The sequence below is a fragment of the Macaca mulatta genome, chromosome 7 (genome assembly GCF_049350105.2).
Source record: "Macaca mulatta isolate MMU2019108-1 chromosome 7, T2T-MMU8v2.0, whole genome shotgun sequence".
Lineage (NCBI taxonomy): Eukaryota > Metazoa > Chordata > Mammalia > Primates > Cercopithecidae > Macaca > Macaca mulatta.
Window position 1 is genome coordinate 21,990,485 of NC_133412.1, and position 16,875 is coordinate 22,007,359.

Genomic DNA, 16,875 nt, shown 5'->3' on the forward strand with positions numbered 1-16,875 from the left:
ATATCCTAAGTTTTCACATTTACCACTTAGTGACAACCAGAGCAACTTCTAGTCCTGTAAGCTCCATTAACGTTAAGAGCCCTTTACAAATTGTACTATTTAAAAAATTTTTTTTAGGCCGGGTGCAGTGGCTCACGCCTGTAATCCCAGCACTTTGGGAGGCAGAGGCGGGCGGATCACAAGGTTAAGAGATCGAGACTACCCTGGCTAACACGGTGAAACTCCGTCTCTACTAAAAATTCAAAAAATTAGCCGGGTGTGGTGGTGGGCGCCTGTAGTCCTGCTACTGGGAAGGCTGAGGCAGGAGAATGGAACCCGGCAGGCAGAGCCTGCAGTGAGCCAAGATCTCGCCACTGCACTCCAGTCTGGGCGACAGACTCAGTCTCAAAAAAAAAAAAAAAAAAAAAAAAAAAAAAAAAAAAATTTAAATGAAAATCTCCAATTGTTTATTTCCTGAAGCTAAAAAATCTTTATATCATATTTTTTACTGTACCTTTTCTATGTTTAGATATGTCTAGATACACAAATACTTACCATTATGTTATAATCAACTACAGTACAGTAGCATGCTGTACTGGCTTGTAGCCCAGGAATGATAGGCTATACACCATTTGGCATAGGTGTGTAGAAGTCTATACCACCTAGGTTTGTATAAGTATGCTCTAAGATGTTTGCACAGTGATGAAATCACTCAACAATGCATTTCTCAGAATGTATCCTCATTGTTAATACATGGCTGTAACTGAAATTTTAAAATCATAGAAATAAAATTCAATAACAGAAATTATCCAATCTGAACAACAGAGAGAAAAAAAGTTTTAAAAAAACTGAACTGGCCAGGTGTGGAGGCTCACGCCTGTAATCCCAGCAGTTTGGGAGGCCGAAGCAGGCATATCACGAGGTCAAGAAATTGAGGCCACCCTGGCCGACATGGTGAAACCTTATCTGTACTAAAAATACAAAACTTAGCTGGGTGTGGTGACGTGTGCCTGTAGTCCCAGCTACTTGGGAGGCTGAAGCAGGAGAATCACTTGAACCTGGGAGGCAGAGGTTGCAGCGAGCCAAGATCGCGCCACTGCACTCCAGCCTGGCAACAAAGCGAGACTCCGTCTCACAAACAAACACACAAACAAAAACTGAACAAAACTTCAAGGAATTATGAGATAATAACAAAAATTATATATTCATATATTTGAAGTTCCAGAAGGAGAGGAGATAGGGTATAGTGCTGAGAAAATAAAAATATTAAAAAAAATTATGGCTGATCACTACCCAAGTTTGGTAAAACACATAAACCTACATATTCAAGAAGCTCAGTAAACCCCAAATATATGAATAAAGCCAAAGAAATACATATCCAGTTACAATATAATCAAACTGCTGAAGACCAACAACAGAAAAAAACACTGACAGCTACCAGAGAAATAAGCACTATTTATATAGATGAACAATGATTCAATTGACTGCAGATTTTTCATCAGACACCATGGAGGCCAAAAGGAAGTGAACAACATTTTCAAGTGCTGAAAGAAAACAACTAATTTTCTTATTTATTTTTTGAGACAGGTTCTCACTTTGTTGCCCAGGCTGGAGTGCAGTGGCATGAACACGGTTCATTGCAGCCTTATCCTCCTGGGCTCAAGCGATCCTCGTGCCTTAGCCCCTCAAGTAGCTGGGACTGTAGGCATGCGCCACCACACCTGGCTAATTTTTGTATTTTTTGTAGAGACGGGGTTTTGCCATGTTGCCCAGGCTGGTCTTGAACTCCTGAGCTCAACTGATCTGCCTGCCTTAGCCTCCCAAAGTGCTGGAATTACAGGTGTGAGCCACTGCACCTGGCCTGAAAATAACTAATTTTCTATATCCAGCAAAACATCCTTTAGGAATGAAGGTAAGATAGAGACATTCTCAGATGATGAAAAACTGATTATTTCAAAAAAAAAAAAAAAAGGCTAGGCGTGGTGGCTCACGCCTATAACCCCAACACTTTGGGAGGCCAAGGTGGGTTTATTAAAATATATTTTTCGGCTAAGAACAAAAACCTCATTGTTTAATGAGGTTTTCAATGTATGCAGAAGTAATAAAAGGCAAGTAGGATGTAAAGGGAGAAGAGTAAAGTGACCTAAATGGTGGTAAGGTTCCTCCTACATTCCAGCTGAGGTGGTAAAATATTGATTCTAAGTATACTGTGGAAAGTTAAGGATGTACATTGTCATCTCTAAAAAAACCAATTAAACTATACAAAGATATAGTCAAAATCATAATCAATTAAAATGGAAGACTAAAAAATGTTCAAATAACCCAAAAAGCAGAAGAAAAAGTTTCCCTTGAAAATCACAAAATGCTAAAACTCACCCGAGATGAGAAAGATAACCTGAATAGTCCTGTAATTATTTAAGAAACTGAATTTGTGGTTTAAAATCTTCCAAAATGGAAATCTCCAGTCTCAGATAGTTTTACTGGTAAATTCTACTAAGCATTTAAGGAAGAAATAACACCAGTTCTACACAATGTTTTCCAGAGAATCAAAGAGGAGGGAATACTTTCTAACTCATGAAACCAGCATTACCTTGATACAAAAACCAAACAGTAAAAAAAAAGGCTGGGCATGGTGGCTCACGCCTGTAATCACAGCACTTTGGGAGGCCAAGGTGGGCAGACCACTTGAGGTCAGGAGTTCAAGACCAGCCTGGCCAATATGGTGAAACCCCGTCTCTACTAAAAATACAAAAAGTAGCCAAGCGTGGTGGTACACAACTGTAATCCCAGCTACTTGGGAGGCTGAGGCAGGGGAATCACTTGAACCTGGAAGGCGGAGGTTCCAGTGATCCAAGATTACGCACTACACTCTGGCCTAGGCAACAGAGTGAGACTCCGTCTCAAAAACAAAAACAGTACCATAAAGAAAATTACAGAATAACATTCCTCATGAACATAAATGTAAAAATCTTTAACAAAACAGCAAATTGATTACAGCAAAAAATTAAAAAGAATAATGCACCAGGCCCAAACTGGATTTATTTAAATGGGGAATTCAAGGCTGGTCCAATATTAAAAAAAATCAACTAAGTAATCTACTATATTAATAGTCTAAAGAAAAAAAACCACATGATCAGATTAACAGATGCAGAAATAACATGACTAAATTCAAACTGATTCATGATAAAAATTCTCAGCAAACCAGGAATAGAAGGGAACTTTTTCAACATGATAAAGCCTATCTTCAAAAACCTACAGCTAATACCATACTTAATGATGAAAGATCAGATATTTTCCCTTTAAGGTCAGTAAAAAGGTACGGATGTCCTCTCACCACTCCTATCCAACATAGTACTGAAAGGCCTAGTCAGTGCAATAAAGCGAGAGAACAAGAAATAAAAGGCATACAGATTGGAAAGGCAGAAATACTGCAGCTGACACAAATGTCCATATAGAAAATCTTGAGCAATCTACAAGAAATCTCCTAGAATAAGCAAGTTTAACAAAGTCATACAGTATAAAGTTAACATAAAGAACACATTTCTGGCTGGGTGCGGTGGCTCATGCCTGTAATCTTGGCACTTTGGGAGGGTGAGGTGGGCGAATCACCTGAGGTCAGGAGTTTGAAACCAGCCTGGCCAACATGGTGAAACCAGTCTCTACTAAAAACACAAAAATTAGCCAGGATTGGTGATGGGCACCTCTAATCCCAGCTACTTGGGAGGCTAAGGAAGGAGAATCACTTGAACCCGGGAGGCAAAGGTTGCAGTGAGCTGAGACCACACCATTGCACTCCAGCCTGGGCGACAAGAGTGAAACACCATCTGAAAAAAACAACAAAAACAAACAAACAAACAAAAAAACCCAAAAAGAAAAACAAACAAAAATTTCTATATACTATCAATGTAAGACTGGAAACGATTAAATTTACAGATGTATAGAATATGTAGAATAAATTTCAGTGAACTAGCTACAAATCAGATAGATTCCCTTTAACTTGAAACATAGCTAGTTTAAAAGACATAGGTCTTTCTATTTCATTGACTAGTTAATTGGCTAGTTTACAGATTACCTGGAAAAAAGTTGTTGTCCCCTTAACTTGGTATAACTATTCTGCCACAAGGGTCCCTTCCTTCTTGGAGACAGTGCTAACAGTGCCATTTAAGACTCTGGGCCGTCTGATCTCTTTCACTTACTGCTGTGGACTCTCCTTAGGGGAATGTCGGGTTCTTCCTCAAGCAGCTCAGCACTTTGTAGGAGAGCATGGATCTCTGGGTGCAGATCCTCCATACTAGCTTCTCCTGAGGCCAGTGCTCTGCAGTGCAACACCAAGGCGACATCTCGATTATAGAAATGAAAATACCGGCATACTCTACTTGCTTCATGCACACAGCCATCATCCAGTAGGCGTCCAATCAAAAAGTTTAGTGACTCCTGCTCTTTCCAATCCAGTCTATTCTCGCATGTCTCTTTGGATGGAAGGCTGTTAAGTTCTAAGTATTTTGATGTGTTCAGAGCAGCCAACTTGGAGAAGGAAAACTCCCTGGCTAAACTATCAAAGGAAAGTTCACCACTAGTTGAGATCTGTCGAGAAAATTTGGGCTCTGTTTCCTCCTGATTTCTTCCAAGAGTGTGCTGGGTGATGCGGCAGAGCCAGATCTGCTTCTCCAGCTCCTCCAGCTTGTCCAAGGGCACCACATCCTCCTGGGCAAGCCAGTGCCCTGCCAAGGTGAGCAGCAGATGGCGTTCCTCAATGCTGCTCCATCCAGCTGGGTGCTCACATGCCACATGGGCCTGAGTTGAGAAAAAGGAAGAAGCTGCTTTGCTTGAAATTGAATGTTTCTTAAAATTCTCATGGCATTTTTTCCAGAAGTCAATTCTTGCTTGTTTTAGTGACCACTGTTCAATGTGTTTTAGAGTCTGCATTTCCTGTGTTATCTGTGAAATTTAACAAAGCAGATTTTAGCCTTTCTTGGATAAAGAAGTATCATAAATGCTCATGTTCCCTAAGTATATCATACTTGTTTGTTTGTTTGGTTTTTTTTTTTTCTTTTGAGACAGGGTCTCGGTCTGTCACCCAGGCTGGTGATCACAGCACATTGCAGCCTCAACCTCCTGGACACAAGAGATCCTCCCACCTCAGCCTCCCAGGGAGCTGGGACCACAGGTGTGTGCCATCATGCCTGGCTAATTTTTAATTTTTTGTAGAGACAGGGTCTCCTTATGTTGCCCAGGCTGGTCTTAAACTCCCAGGCTTAAGCAATCCTCCTGCCTTGGCCTCCCAAAGTGCTGGGATTATAGGCATGAGCCACTGCACCTGGCGTTATCATACTTGTTAAAACCAAATCAAATCAGCAAACAGAGATTTGGCTACAGATGACCCTGGATATTTTATCTGGAAAGTTATGGTATGAAAAACAATTCTTGATTGATCTCATGGAATGGGGTTTAAGTGGAAGCCCCCTTATATTTAATTCCATTCAAAGGAAAATAGTTGTAGCATATCCTACAAACTAATGTTGCATTTGCAGTACACATTTCTCAATAATGGGCATTGTAGGCTCATCCATTTCTGAAAGTAATGTGTGTGTCAAAAGTAAAAAAAGCCTTATCTCCTATAAATTATATATCTCATTTGATTTACTGTTTAATGCTGATTTTAAAAGTTAAGATTTTAAATAACTTAAAAGACCAATGATACCTCTTTAATAACCAAGTTGTCCACAGGTAACTCAGCTAATTCTGCTACCCTCCTGGCCAAAGCAAACTGTCTGTCTGTCTGCAGTCTTTCCAAAATAGATTTACATTCATGCTGAAAATTCTCAATGCTGTAGCAGGTAATAATTATATGATTAATGGCTATGGATGTATCCTTCAAAATTTGGCAAAGGACATACAGCTTTTTCACATCTGGACCTGTGGCAAAGAGAAGAGGATATAAACATTTAGTCAATAAAATGCCACTACAGCATTTCAAGAGTAATGCAATATCGGGTGAAAATATACATGTTTAACATAGTAATGTGGTTAAAGGAAAAATAAAAAGCGAGTTTTCTGTTTTTTTGAGATGGAGTCTCACTGTCACCCAGGCTGGAATGCAGTGGTGTGATCTTGGCTCACGGCAACCTCCACCTCCTGGGTTCGAGGGATCCTCCTGCCTCGGCCTCCTGAGTAGTGGGGACTACAGGCGTGCACCACCACATCTGGCTAATTTTTGTACTTTTAGTAGAGATGGGATTTCACCATGTTGTCCAGGCTGCTCTCAACTGTGCCCGGACAAAAAAAGCTATTTTTCTACTCTGGTTGACTAGCAGAGGAAGCCATAAGGTAGCTCCTGCGTACCAAAGACACCAAAAAAAAATGGTCCAGAAAAATTGTTAGTGGTAAAGTCTGACTGTACTTGCTTGTCATATAGTATGAAGTGTTAAGAGATTAATGGCTGGGCGCAGTGGCTCATGCCTGTAATCCCAGCACTTTGGGAGGCAGAAGTGGGTGGATCACTTGAGGTCAGAAAAGACCAGCCTGACCAATACAGTGCAACCCTGTATAAACTAAAAATACAAAAATTAACCCACTGTGGTGGCACATGCCTGTAATCCCAGCTACACGAGAGGCTGAGGCAGGAGAATCACTTTAACCTGGGAGGCAGAGGTTGCAGTGAGCTGAGGTGATGCCATTGTACTCCAGCCTGGGCAACAGAGTGACTCTGTCTCAAAAAAAAAAAAAAAAGGGTAGAGATTAGCACATGAACTCAATCTATACATCTGGCTTTATATACAGGGCAGAGGTTGGTGGCCTTCAATGTAGCAGAAACACAGTAACCTTGGGAAGATTTTGGTCATTCAGGCTAGTCTCTCTCTTTCTGGATTTGTCTCCTACCGTGATCAAATTTGTCTGACTTAGTGGTCATTTGTTCATTCAATGCAGGAATCATGTGGATCAAGACAGAGAACTTGTAGGACAGTTAAATCTCCAGCTGGCCAGTAGCCTCTAATGTGGCACACTGTATTCAGAATGAGCATCACTTGCACCTCTAAAATTTATCTACTTACCCCAGGGAGACCTAATTGAGCTCCTCCTGATATCCCTTGGAAATTATTAGTAACACTAAGAATTCTTGGCCAGGTGCAGTGGCTCACACTTATAATCCCAGCACTTTGGTAGACCAAGGCAAGAGGGATCGCTTGAGGCCAGTTCAAGAGACCAGCCTGTGCAACATGGTAAGACCTTTGTCTCTATTAAACAAAAACAAAGAATTCTCTGCCAACAATTTATGTGGCTGGGTTTGCGCCTTTTCCCAAACAGTCTAAGTAGAATCTATGTATGTCCTACCATAAGAGAGGGGCATGAGAAACATTCCACAGGAGGCTATTTCCAATGCCACCTGCTGGGCAGCAGTCTGATTTAGGTAGTTCTGGGGACAGTGAGACATCCTGCACAATAACCACTAACACAGGCATGTTGAGTTTTGCTGGCATCATATAAAACACAGGTTTTTAAAGAACATATTCCCGGCTGGGCACAGTGGTTCATGCTTGTAATCCCAGCACTTTGGGAGGCCGAGGTGTGAGGAGTGCTTGAGCTCAGGAGCTTGGGACTAGCCTGGGCAACATGGCAAAACCCCATTTCTAACAAAAAATACAAAAATTAGCCAGGTGTGGTGGTGTGTGCCTGTAATCCCAGCTACTCAGGAGGTGGAGGTGGGAGGATCGCTTGAGCTTGGGAGGCAGAGGTTGCAGTGAGCTGAGGACGTGCTACTGCACTCCAGCTTGGGTAACAGAGCCAGACTCTGTCTCAAAAAAAAAAGAACATATTCCTGTCCTCTAAGCAAATAAATGTTAAATATCCACACATAGTAACAGTTTCTAAAAATCGGAAAAATTATAGAATAAAAGTATTATAGTCATGTTTAACAATGTAGTAGATCCTTATAATTATTCAAAGATAGATTATGGCAAACAACAGGAAATTCATTTTTTGAAAAAAATTATAATTACTACAGATCAATGAAAACACCTATATGTTAAAAGGACTTATTTTTGGTCTGCATAGTAACTGATAAGTACCATCTTACATCCATTACATTTCGGAAAAACCCCTTTTTCCTCTTAGTCATCAGATCCACAGCCTGCAACAACTGGCTCTGAGCTCAGGATTCTGTCAGTGTTCTGTGCAAATCTGAGCTCTCCAGTTGAACATCTGTGAGTTTAAATGTGAGAAAATAACCCTAGTAGCCAAACTGTCAGAATATAGTATAAAAGAACAAAATATCATTCAGTAAAAACTTGAAATTATCAAACAAGTGGAAAAGATAATAAAGCAATATTTGTTTGATTCAATCAGCAACAAGTTTAGAGACTGCCAATGTCTCAAGGAAACTAAAAAAAAAAAAAAAAAAAAAAAAAGCACAATTTGTCTCTGAAACTTTAAAAATGAATTGTGCATTTCTGAAGTAGGGTTTATGACCCTGAGCAATGCTAAGGTTACTTGCCATAGAGAAGATAGTGACAGGGTGTGGGAGTTCAGTCAGGGTGGTGGGAAAAATTGTAGAGGAAAATTTATGATAGATAGTTATAGAAAATATTATATAAGGATAATTATATATTAATATAAGAAAAATTATATAATAGTTATAGGAAATAAATAAACACAAACCTTCTTGGAAGGCCAGGCAGTCTGTACAGCTTCAGTGACAGATATGGCTGAAGGCAGCCTTTTTACCTTTAGTTGATAGCAAAAAAGCTAGTAACAAGGGAATGTGGGGAAGTTTATCTAAATAGCTTGTTTACTCATGTGGTCCTAAGACCAACCATCGATCAACCGCAGATGCATAATTGCTCTCTACTATCGGCAATGTTAATTACCATCTAATGGTGTTTACTTGAAACCTTTGCCATTTAATCTGTACTAAATAAATGCGAACTTTGCCAGCTTTGCCAGCTTATGCTCCAGACTCAGAGCAGAGCCCCTCAGCCGGACTGACAGGCCAAGTATCTCAGTCAGTGTACGTCTTGGTCCATCACTAGGTCAGGGTCTGTGGGTTGGACCCCCGCAACAGGGTAATGTAGAAGCCAGCCAGGAAGAAATGTGGCTATTTGGTAACTGCTTAGAATGAGATGATTGGATATTATTTATGTTTTATGCTGTTGTATTATTTCTTGAATATTTTAACCACAATTTAAAGTTCTCTGTAACTTCTTTACCCCCAGTTGCACACTGTAAGTTAATGTTACATGCATTTTAATTTCCTAACTATCCCTCTAAAGTATTTTCAAGATTAAGGAAGCTAACTTCTTAATAGCAACTTAACTGTAAAGATTGTCTTACCATCAGAGAAGAGATGCTCTCTTTCAACAAAGAGCTGTAAAAGCTTCCCCAGCTCATATGGGGTCTTACACTGCTGTAGCATAAGCTTCAAAAGGAAACACACCTGATCCTCCAGCCACATAGCAGGGATGACAGGGTGGACCTTTGTGGCTGCTGTGTTAAGCTATAAAAGAAAAAGAGAGGCTTAGGGAAAGGAGTTTCATGAGAATAGCAAATCAAAACCTCCAAATTTGGGAACCTCTAAGGAAGCTAAAATTCCCTCAAAAGCTATTGCCTGTCATAAAGCGGGGGTTCCTGCCTTTCCAAATGGCAGGAACTGGTAATGGGGCTCAGAGGACTGGCAAAAACAAGCCCTCCTCAGCAGCTTTGCACATTGTCTCTTTGTGGAAAGTTCTGGTATAGAGCTGCATGTGTGAAAAAGATGGGCAAGAGTCGTAAAGACTGAATGCTAACTACAGAGTTAATGTAAAATATTCCTACTTAGTGACTGTCAACTTAATAGCCCTCTGAGTTGCTGTGAAATTAATCAGACGTCTCACTTAGCAGCCTCTTTATTTTTATTTTATTTTATTTTTTTGAGACGGAGTCTTGCTCTGCTGCCCAGGCTGGAGTATACTGGTGCAATCTTGGCTCACTGTAACCTCTGCCTCCTGGGTTCAAGTGATTCTCCTGCCTCAGCCTCCTGAGTAGCTGGGATTACAGGTGCACACCACCACACCCGGCTGATTTTTTTGTATTTTTAATAGAGACAGGGTTTCACCATGTTGGTCAGGCTGGTCTCGAACTCCTGACCTGATGATCCGCCTGCCTTGGCCTCCCAAAGTGCTGGGATTACAGGCATGAGCCACCATGCCTGGCCTAGCAGCTTCTTTAAAGAGGGATGTAGGCCTGCCCTTGAATCCAGAGGATTTTAAATTCACATTATAAAAACCGCTCAGAAAGACTTGCCTAACATTACTTCGCTAGTTCTACCATTTTGCTTATAGTTTATTCTTGTTGGAGAATGGTCCCAGTTAAGAAGCTTGGATTTACATCATTTCAACTGAATGCTAAAAATATTAATAGGAAGATGAATTCAAGTGGCAGGCTGCATTTCTACAAGTAGGTGTGGCAAAAAATATCTTCTAGGATGCTGCAGGAAAAGGCTGATTTCAGAGGAGTGGTGCTTTCTTACCTGCTGCGGCTGCTGCTGTTGTTTTTCTTTCCTTTGTGTTGGTGAAGAACAGGGTCTCACTATGTTGCCCAGGCTGGTCAAACTCCTGGCCTCAAGCCATTCTCCCGCCTCTGCCTCCCTAAGTGCTGGGATTACAGGTATGATGACTGTGCTTGACAGATGCTTCTTTTGTGACTTCATTCCTGATTTTTACTTTGGCTCTTGCTTCGTATTATTTTTGGAAGACTAATATTTAGTTCTCAGTCACTACAGTTTTGTAGTTCACTCTAGACTTCATACAACATAACCCCCCAAAATACTGGGCATTTTGGTGGAATAGAAACTTAACTGCTGGGTTTCAAAAAATGTATATATTAATAGGCACCAAAAGCTTATAATTCAGTACCTCTGTGCCTAGTGCTGAGTTAGGCTCTAGTCTTGGCTGAATACTTCCTGTATACTTCTGAACATACTATAAAAGTCACTCTGAAGGTAAGTTTAATATGCAGGGCTTTTTGGCTGTGATGTAAGTTTTAGAAGACAATATTCCCTTCAATGGAATTCTCAAGACTGCCAAGATCTTAAATTAAGGAATGGTTTATAAAATCATATGTCACATTACTGCTATCTTCTTACCCCTACCTGGAATGAATTTCCTTCTCTACTCTCTCTCCTATGCCCTATGTGGTCCTCCCTGTACATTTCTCATCCTCCTCTCTTAAATTCCAATAGGACTTACCTACTGGTAAGTACAAAGATCATTTTGCTTTTGCAGCATCTCCCTTAATGCAAAGTGTTTAAGGGAATTATTATGAGAAAGAACACTGGTAGTTAGCTCACTAAATTGCTACTATTCCTGCTTAGACACTGTTCCTGAATGTTTTCTATAACCATTCTGACTGGATTTTGATGTTTAGAAGAACAAAAGTTCTATTCTTTTTTAAAAAATATTTCTCTTCTTGATTCTTTATCCTCCTGAGCGTCCTTGTTAAAATTAGCTGGGATTAGGGCATTAGTCCTTAGTCTTTAATTACTTGTATACTTAACTCTGTGGTTCTAAGAAAAGGAACTAATGTCAGCAGATGATGGAACTAGTTAAGCTGGTCAGGCAAGAATAAGAAGATACCTGGGAGGTATCCAACGAGCCACAGGAAGAAACAGACTAAGGAAATTAATGTGCCTATTTTCTGTGGTTTCAGAATCCTAGGCATATTCAAATAACTGATTTGGTATTTTCAAATATGTAACTTTCAAATCTTTATTATAGTGAAGACCAACGTGGCCGGACATGGTGGTTCATGTCTGTAATCCCAACACTTTGAGAGGCCAAGGCGGGAGGACTGCTTGAGGCAAGGAGTTCCAAACCAACCTGGGCAACAAAGCAAGACTTCTTCCCTATAAAAACAATATTAAAAATGATTGGGTGCAGTGGCTCACGCCTGTAATCCCAGCACTTCAGGAGGCTGAGGCAGGTGGATTACTTGAGGTCAGGAGTTCGAGACCAGCCTGACCAACATGGTGAAACCCCATCTCTACTAAAAACAAAAAATATTAGCTGGGTGTGGTGGTGGACACCTGTAATCCTAGCTACTTGGGAGGCTGAGGCAGGAGAATCGCTTGAACCTGGCAGGCGGAAGTTATAGTGAGCCGAGATCATGCCACCGCACTCCAGCCTGGGTGACAGAGCCAGACAGTGTCTCAAAAAAGAAAAAAAAAAAAAAGATTAAAAATTAGCCATGCTACTTGGGAGGTTGAGGTAGGAGGATCCCTTGAGCCTAGGAGTTCGAGGCTGCAGTGAGCTGTGATCATAGCGGTGTGCCTGAGTAACTGAGTGAGACCAAGTCTTTAAACAAAAACAAAAAAAGGCCATGCATGCCAACCAAGTTCAGATCAGTAAGAAAGAGCACCATAATTCCAACTTACTATTTCAAGGCTCTCCTGAAACTCCAGAAGTTTAGCTTCAGCTTCTTTATAATTCTTGAAGAACATACACAGTTCATACATCTCCATCACCAATAGTAATGGGGAATCCTTTGACAAAAAGTTCGAAAAAAAATTACAAAATTTTGAACTCAATATTTTTTCAATGAATAATGCCAAATAAGAGAATGTTAAATATGCTATTAATAAGGCAGGGCATGGTGGCTCATGCCTGTAATGCCAGCACTTTGGGAGGCTGAGGCAGTGGGATCGCCTGAGGCCAGGAGTTCGAGACCACTTTGGCCAACATGATGAAACCCCATCTCTACTTAAAATATAAAAAAGCAGCCAGGCATGGTGATGCATGCCTGCAATCCCAGCTACTCCAGAGGCTGAGGCATGAGAATCACTTGAACCTGGGAGGTGGAGGTTGCAATGAGCCAAGACTGTGCCCCTGCATTCCATCCTGGGCGACAGAGTGAGACTCTGTCTCAATAAATAAATAAATTAATTAATTAAAATTAGCCAAGTGTGGTGGCATGTGCCTATAGTCCCAGCTACAAGTGAGGGAGGATCACTTGAGACCTGGAGGTCGAAGCTGTAGCTATGATCACATCACCACACTCCAGCCTGGGCAACAGAGCAAGACTCTGCCTCAAAAAAAAAAAAAAAAAAGGGCTATTAGCAATAGCTTCACAGATTAAATCACGTACGTTAAAAAGAAAGTTAAATATATTTTCCTTTTGGAAAAATGATACTCAGGCCAGTTACACCTACTCAACAATCCATTCTGTCTATTCTTTTTGAGACGGAGTTTCGTTCTTGTTACCCAGGCTGGAGTGCAATAGCGCGATCTCAGCTCACCGCAACCTCCACCTCCCAGGTTCAAGCCATGCCTCAGCCTCCGGAGTAGCTGGGATTACAGGCATGTGCCGCCATGCCCAGCTAATTTTGTATTTTTAGTAGAGACGGGGTTTCTCCATGTTGGTCAGGCTGGTCTCGAACTCTGGACCTCAGGTGATCCACCCGCCTCTGCCTCCCAAAATGCTGGGATTACAGGCGTGAGCCACTGCGCCTGGCATTCTCTGTCTATTCTATACTTGGCCCACTGCACACGGGCAGGAAGCATTCCACCAGATGGTGCTATGACACCTTTATTATTTTTTTAATTTATTATTTTTTTGAGACACAGCCTCATTCTGTCACCCAGGCTAGAGTGCAGTGGCATGATCACAGCTCACTCACTACAGCCTTGACCTCAGGTGATCCTCCCACCTCAGCTTCTAGAGTAGGTGGGACTAGAGGTATGTGCCACCATGCCAGGCTAATTTTTGTATTTTTTGTAGAGATGGGGTTTGCCGTGTTGCCCAGGCTGATCTTGAACTCTTGGACTCAACTGATCCATCCACCTAGGCCTCCCAAAGTGCTGACATTACAGGTGTGCGCCAGCATACCCAGGCATAACATTTTAAACACACATACCTGGATAATCAGCTCTACTGACCCACCTTACCTATTGTTGCCTGTGGCACTGATTCATACATTTTATTGTTGTCAGTGGGAGTCGCTCAGTCAGATAATAGGAGTTCTGAATTAGAAAGTATGGCTCTGAACTGTAAATACACCATTTACTAAAGTATTTTGAGACCTTGGGTAGGTTACTTAAGTTTTGTGAGCCTTGATTTATTAGTGTGTAAAATGAGGGCAACATCACTTCATAGTATCTTTTTTTTTTTGAGACACGGTCTCGCTCTGTCACCCAGGCTGGAGTGCAGTGGCGCGATCTTGGCTCACTGCAACTTCCACCTCACGGGTTCAAGTGATTCTCGTGCCTCGACCTCCCAAGTAGCTGGGTTTACAGGTGCATCCCACCACGCCCGGATTTTTTTTTTTTTTTTTTTTTGGTATTTTTAGTAGAGGCGGGGTTTTGCCATGTTGGCCAGGCTGGTCTCAAATTTCTGGCCTCAAATGATCTGCCTGCCTTGGCCTCCCAAAGTGCTGGGATTACAGGTGTGAGCCACCATGTCTGGTCCATAATATCTAATATTATTTTCACATAGGATTATTGTGAAAACTCACTAAAATAATGTATTAAAAGCATCCTGAGGCTGGGCACAGTGGTACATACCTGTAATCCCAGCACTGTGGGAGGCTGAGGTGGGTGGATCACAAGGTCAGGAGATTGAGAACAGCCTGGCCAACATGGTGAAACCCCATCTCTACTAAAAATACAAAAAAATTAGCCGGGCATGGTGGCACGTGCCTGTAGTCCCAGCTACTTGGGAGGCTGAGGCAGGAGAACTGCTTGAACCCGGGAGGCAGAGGTTGCAGTGAGCCGAGATCATGCCACTGCACTCTAGCCTGGGCGACAGAGTGAGACTCTGTCTCAAAAAAAAAAAAACAAAAAACAAAAAACAAAAAACAAAAAAAACACCACACCCTGGGTCAGGTGTGGTGACTGATGCTTGTAATCCCAGTGCTTTGGGAAGATGAGGTAGGAGGATCGCTTGAGTCCAGGAGTTCGAGACCAGCCTGGTCAACATGGTGAAACTCCATCTTTACTAAAAATACAAAAGAAAAAAACAAAAACAAACAAACAAACAAACAAAAAACCCGGGCATGGTGGCGTGTGCCTGTGGTCCTACCCACCTGGGAGGCTGAGTTGGGAAGATCAACTAAGCCTTGGAGGTTGAGGCTGGAGTGAGCCTTATCATGACAATGAACTATAACCTGGGTGACAGAGTAGGACCCTGTCTCAAAAAGTAAAATAAAGTAAAATAAAATAAAAAAATACCACTTTGCTAAGGTAATTTTTTTTTTTTTTTTTTTTGAGATGGAGTCTTGCTCTGTCACCTAGGTTGGAGTGCAGTGGCACGATCTCAGCTCACTGCAACCTCTACCTCTCAGGTTAAGCAATTATCCTCCCTCAGCCTTCCGAGTAGTTGGGATTACAGGCCCATGCCACCATGCCCGGCTAAGTTTTGTATTTTTAGTAGAGACAGGGTTTCACCATGTTGGACAGGCTGGTCTCAATCTCCTGACCTCAAGTGATCCGCCCGCCTCAGCCTCCCAAAGTGCTGAGATTACAGGCATGAGCCACCGTGCCCTGCCAGTAAATGGTACTTCTAATATCATCATCATCATCTGCTGTTGGCTAAAAAAAATGCAAGGATGGAAATAAGAAAAAGCCAAGAGGGGATATGCTGAAGTAACCCCGTAAGCTCTGGAAAGAAGTGAAGCAACGATCACTACCTTAAAGAAAAGCTGGAAACCTCTGATGAGAGTTTTGCTCTTCTGTCTTGTTAATAATGCTCTCCAGATGACTGAAAGATCCTCAAGGTTCCAGGTATGGTCCTCTATCGAGTCCTGAATGTGTCCCATGGCTTCAGTTGCAACACTGTCCTCCACAGAAGTGATGATCCAAACACAGAGACAAGAAATGGCACTGGCACCCTGCCATGGGATAAATAAAATAACAACTAGGCCTGGATTACCTGGCAAATGTTCAAATGCTACAGATGGGTATTTCCTGTTTAGAATAAGTCACCCAACTTAATTAGTTAAAATGGCTTGAAAAGCCTTCAAACATGAAACAAACTAATGAGCAACCAAGGGACCATTCTAAACTGTCCTGCAGAGTGTTGCAGGTCAAAAGACCAAGAAGCAGACAGAAGGGGGAATATGTGAAAGTCAGGGAAGTACGAATCGTAAGAGAGTAGGATTGCCCTCCACTGATCTGCTGATTAAAGGACTGTCTGGAATGTCCCTTTTCCCTGCTAAAGAAGGCACCAAAGAAACACTGGTGGTCAGTCCACCAAAGCATCTTTCTCTGTGACTGCCAACCAGGAGCCAAGGCTCTGACCACTTGAGTTCACTGAATGTTAAGGCACAAGCAAGTACACTAAATGGCCCAGAGCCTAAGCTAGAGAAGCACAAAAAGTTGCAGTGAACTTGGAAACACATGCTGGAACCTCACTGTCATCATCATCCCACTTCTGATTATCAGCCTTTCCTGTCCCTCATCACTTATTCTATTGTTCTCTGGGTACTTAATTTAGGCTTCTCATGATCCTCACCTGGAGACATGAGGCCAGAACACTGAGGATAGGGGCCTGTTGTTTCACTGCTTCAACCAGAAGCCAGTGCCAGGAGTCTGGCTCCTCTGAGCATTGGAGCAGAATCTCAAATAAATCGGTCATCACTTCTTTGCTTCCCTGAAGTTCCTGGGAGGACTTATTGCAGACTTGATTGATGTCCATTTTCGAGGTGGGCACTAAGGGCAAGTTCTCAAAAGCCAGCCTTAAGTGGTCCTGAATGACTGGGCTGAAGTACTGGATAAGGGATTTCACCTAGAAGGCATATCAGATGATTAAACAGAAACCCAACTTTCAGTTTCAACTGGAGCTGAAAATGTTAGAGAAAAGTATAGACAAAATTATGCTTTCTCACCCTGAACTAAGTCAGAGTGACTACTATATAATTTTACAAAGTTGTAT

The 16,875-nt window shown here is 41.8% G+C and overlaps 1 protein-coding gene across 3 annotated transcripts in view; it reads right to left on the bottom strand.

The window, feature by feature from the left end:
- Positions 1-16,875, bottom strand: part of SPG11 (SPG11 vesicle trafficking associated, spatacsin) — a 103,077-nt gene that overhangs the window by 17,987 nt on the left and 68,215 nt on the right. For 2 of the 3 annotated variants that reach the window (XM_015142125.3, XM_077939309.1), the window contains 6 exons: positions 16,456-16,728; positions 15,632-15,832; positions 12,383-12,490; positions 9,307-9,469; positions 5,681-5,895; positions 4,176-4,917 (listed from right to left, as the gene is read on the bottom strand). In XM_015142125.3, the coding sequence (XP_014997611.3) occupies positions 4,176-4,917; positions 5,681-5,895; positions 9,307-9,469; positions 12,383-12,490; positions 15,632-15,832; positions 16,456-16,728 (1,702 nt within the window). The remainder of the gene's footprint in view (positions 1-4,175; positions 4,918-5,680; positions 5,896-9,306; positions 9,470-12,382; positions 12,491-15,631; positions 15,833-16,455; positions 16,729-16,875) is intronic. The other variant, XM_015142126.3, reaches the window with a different exon arrangement.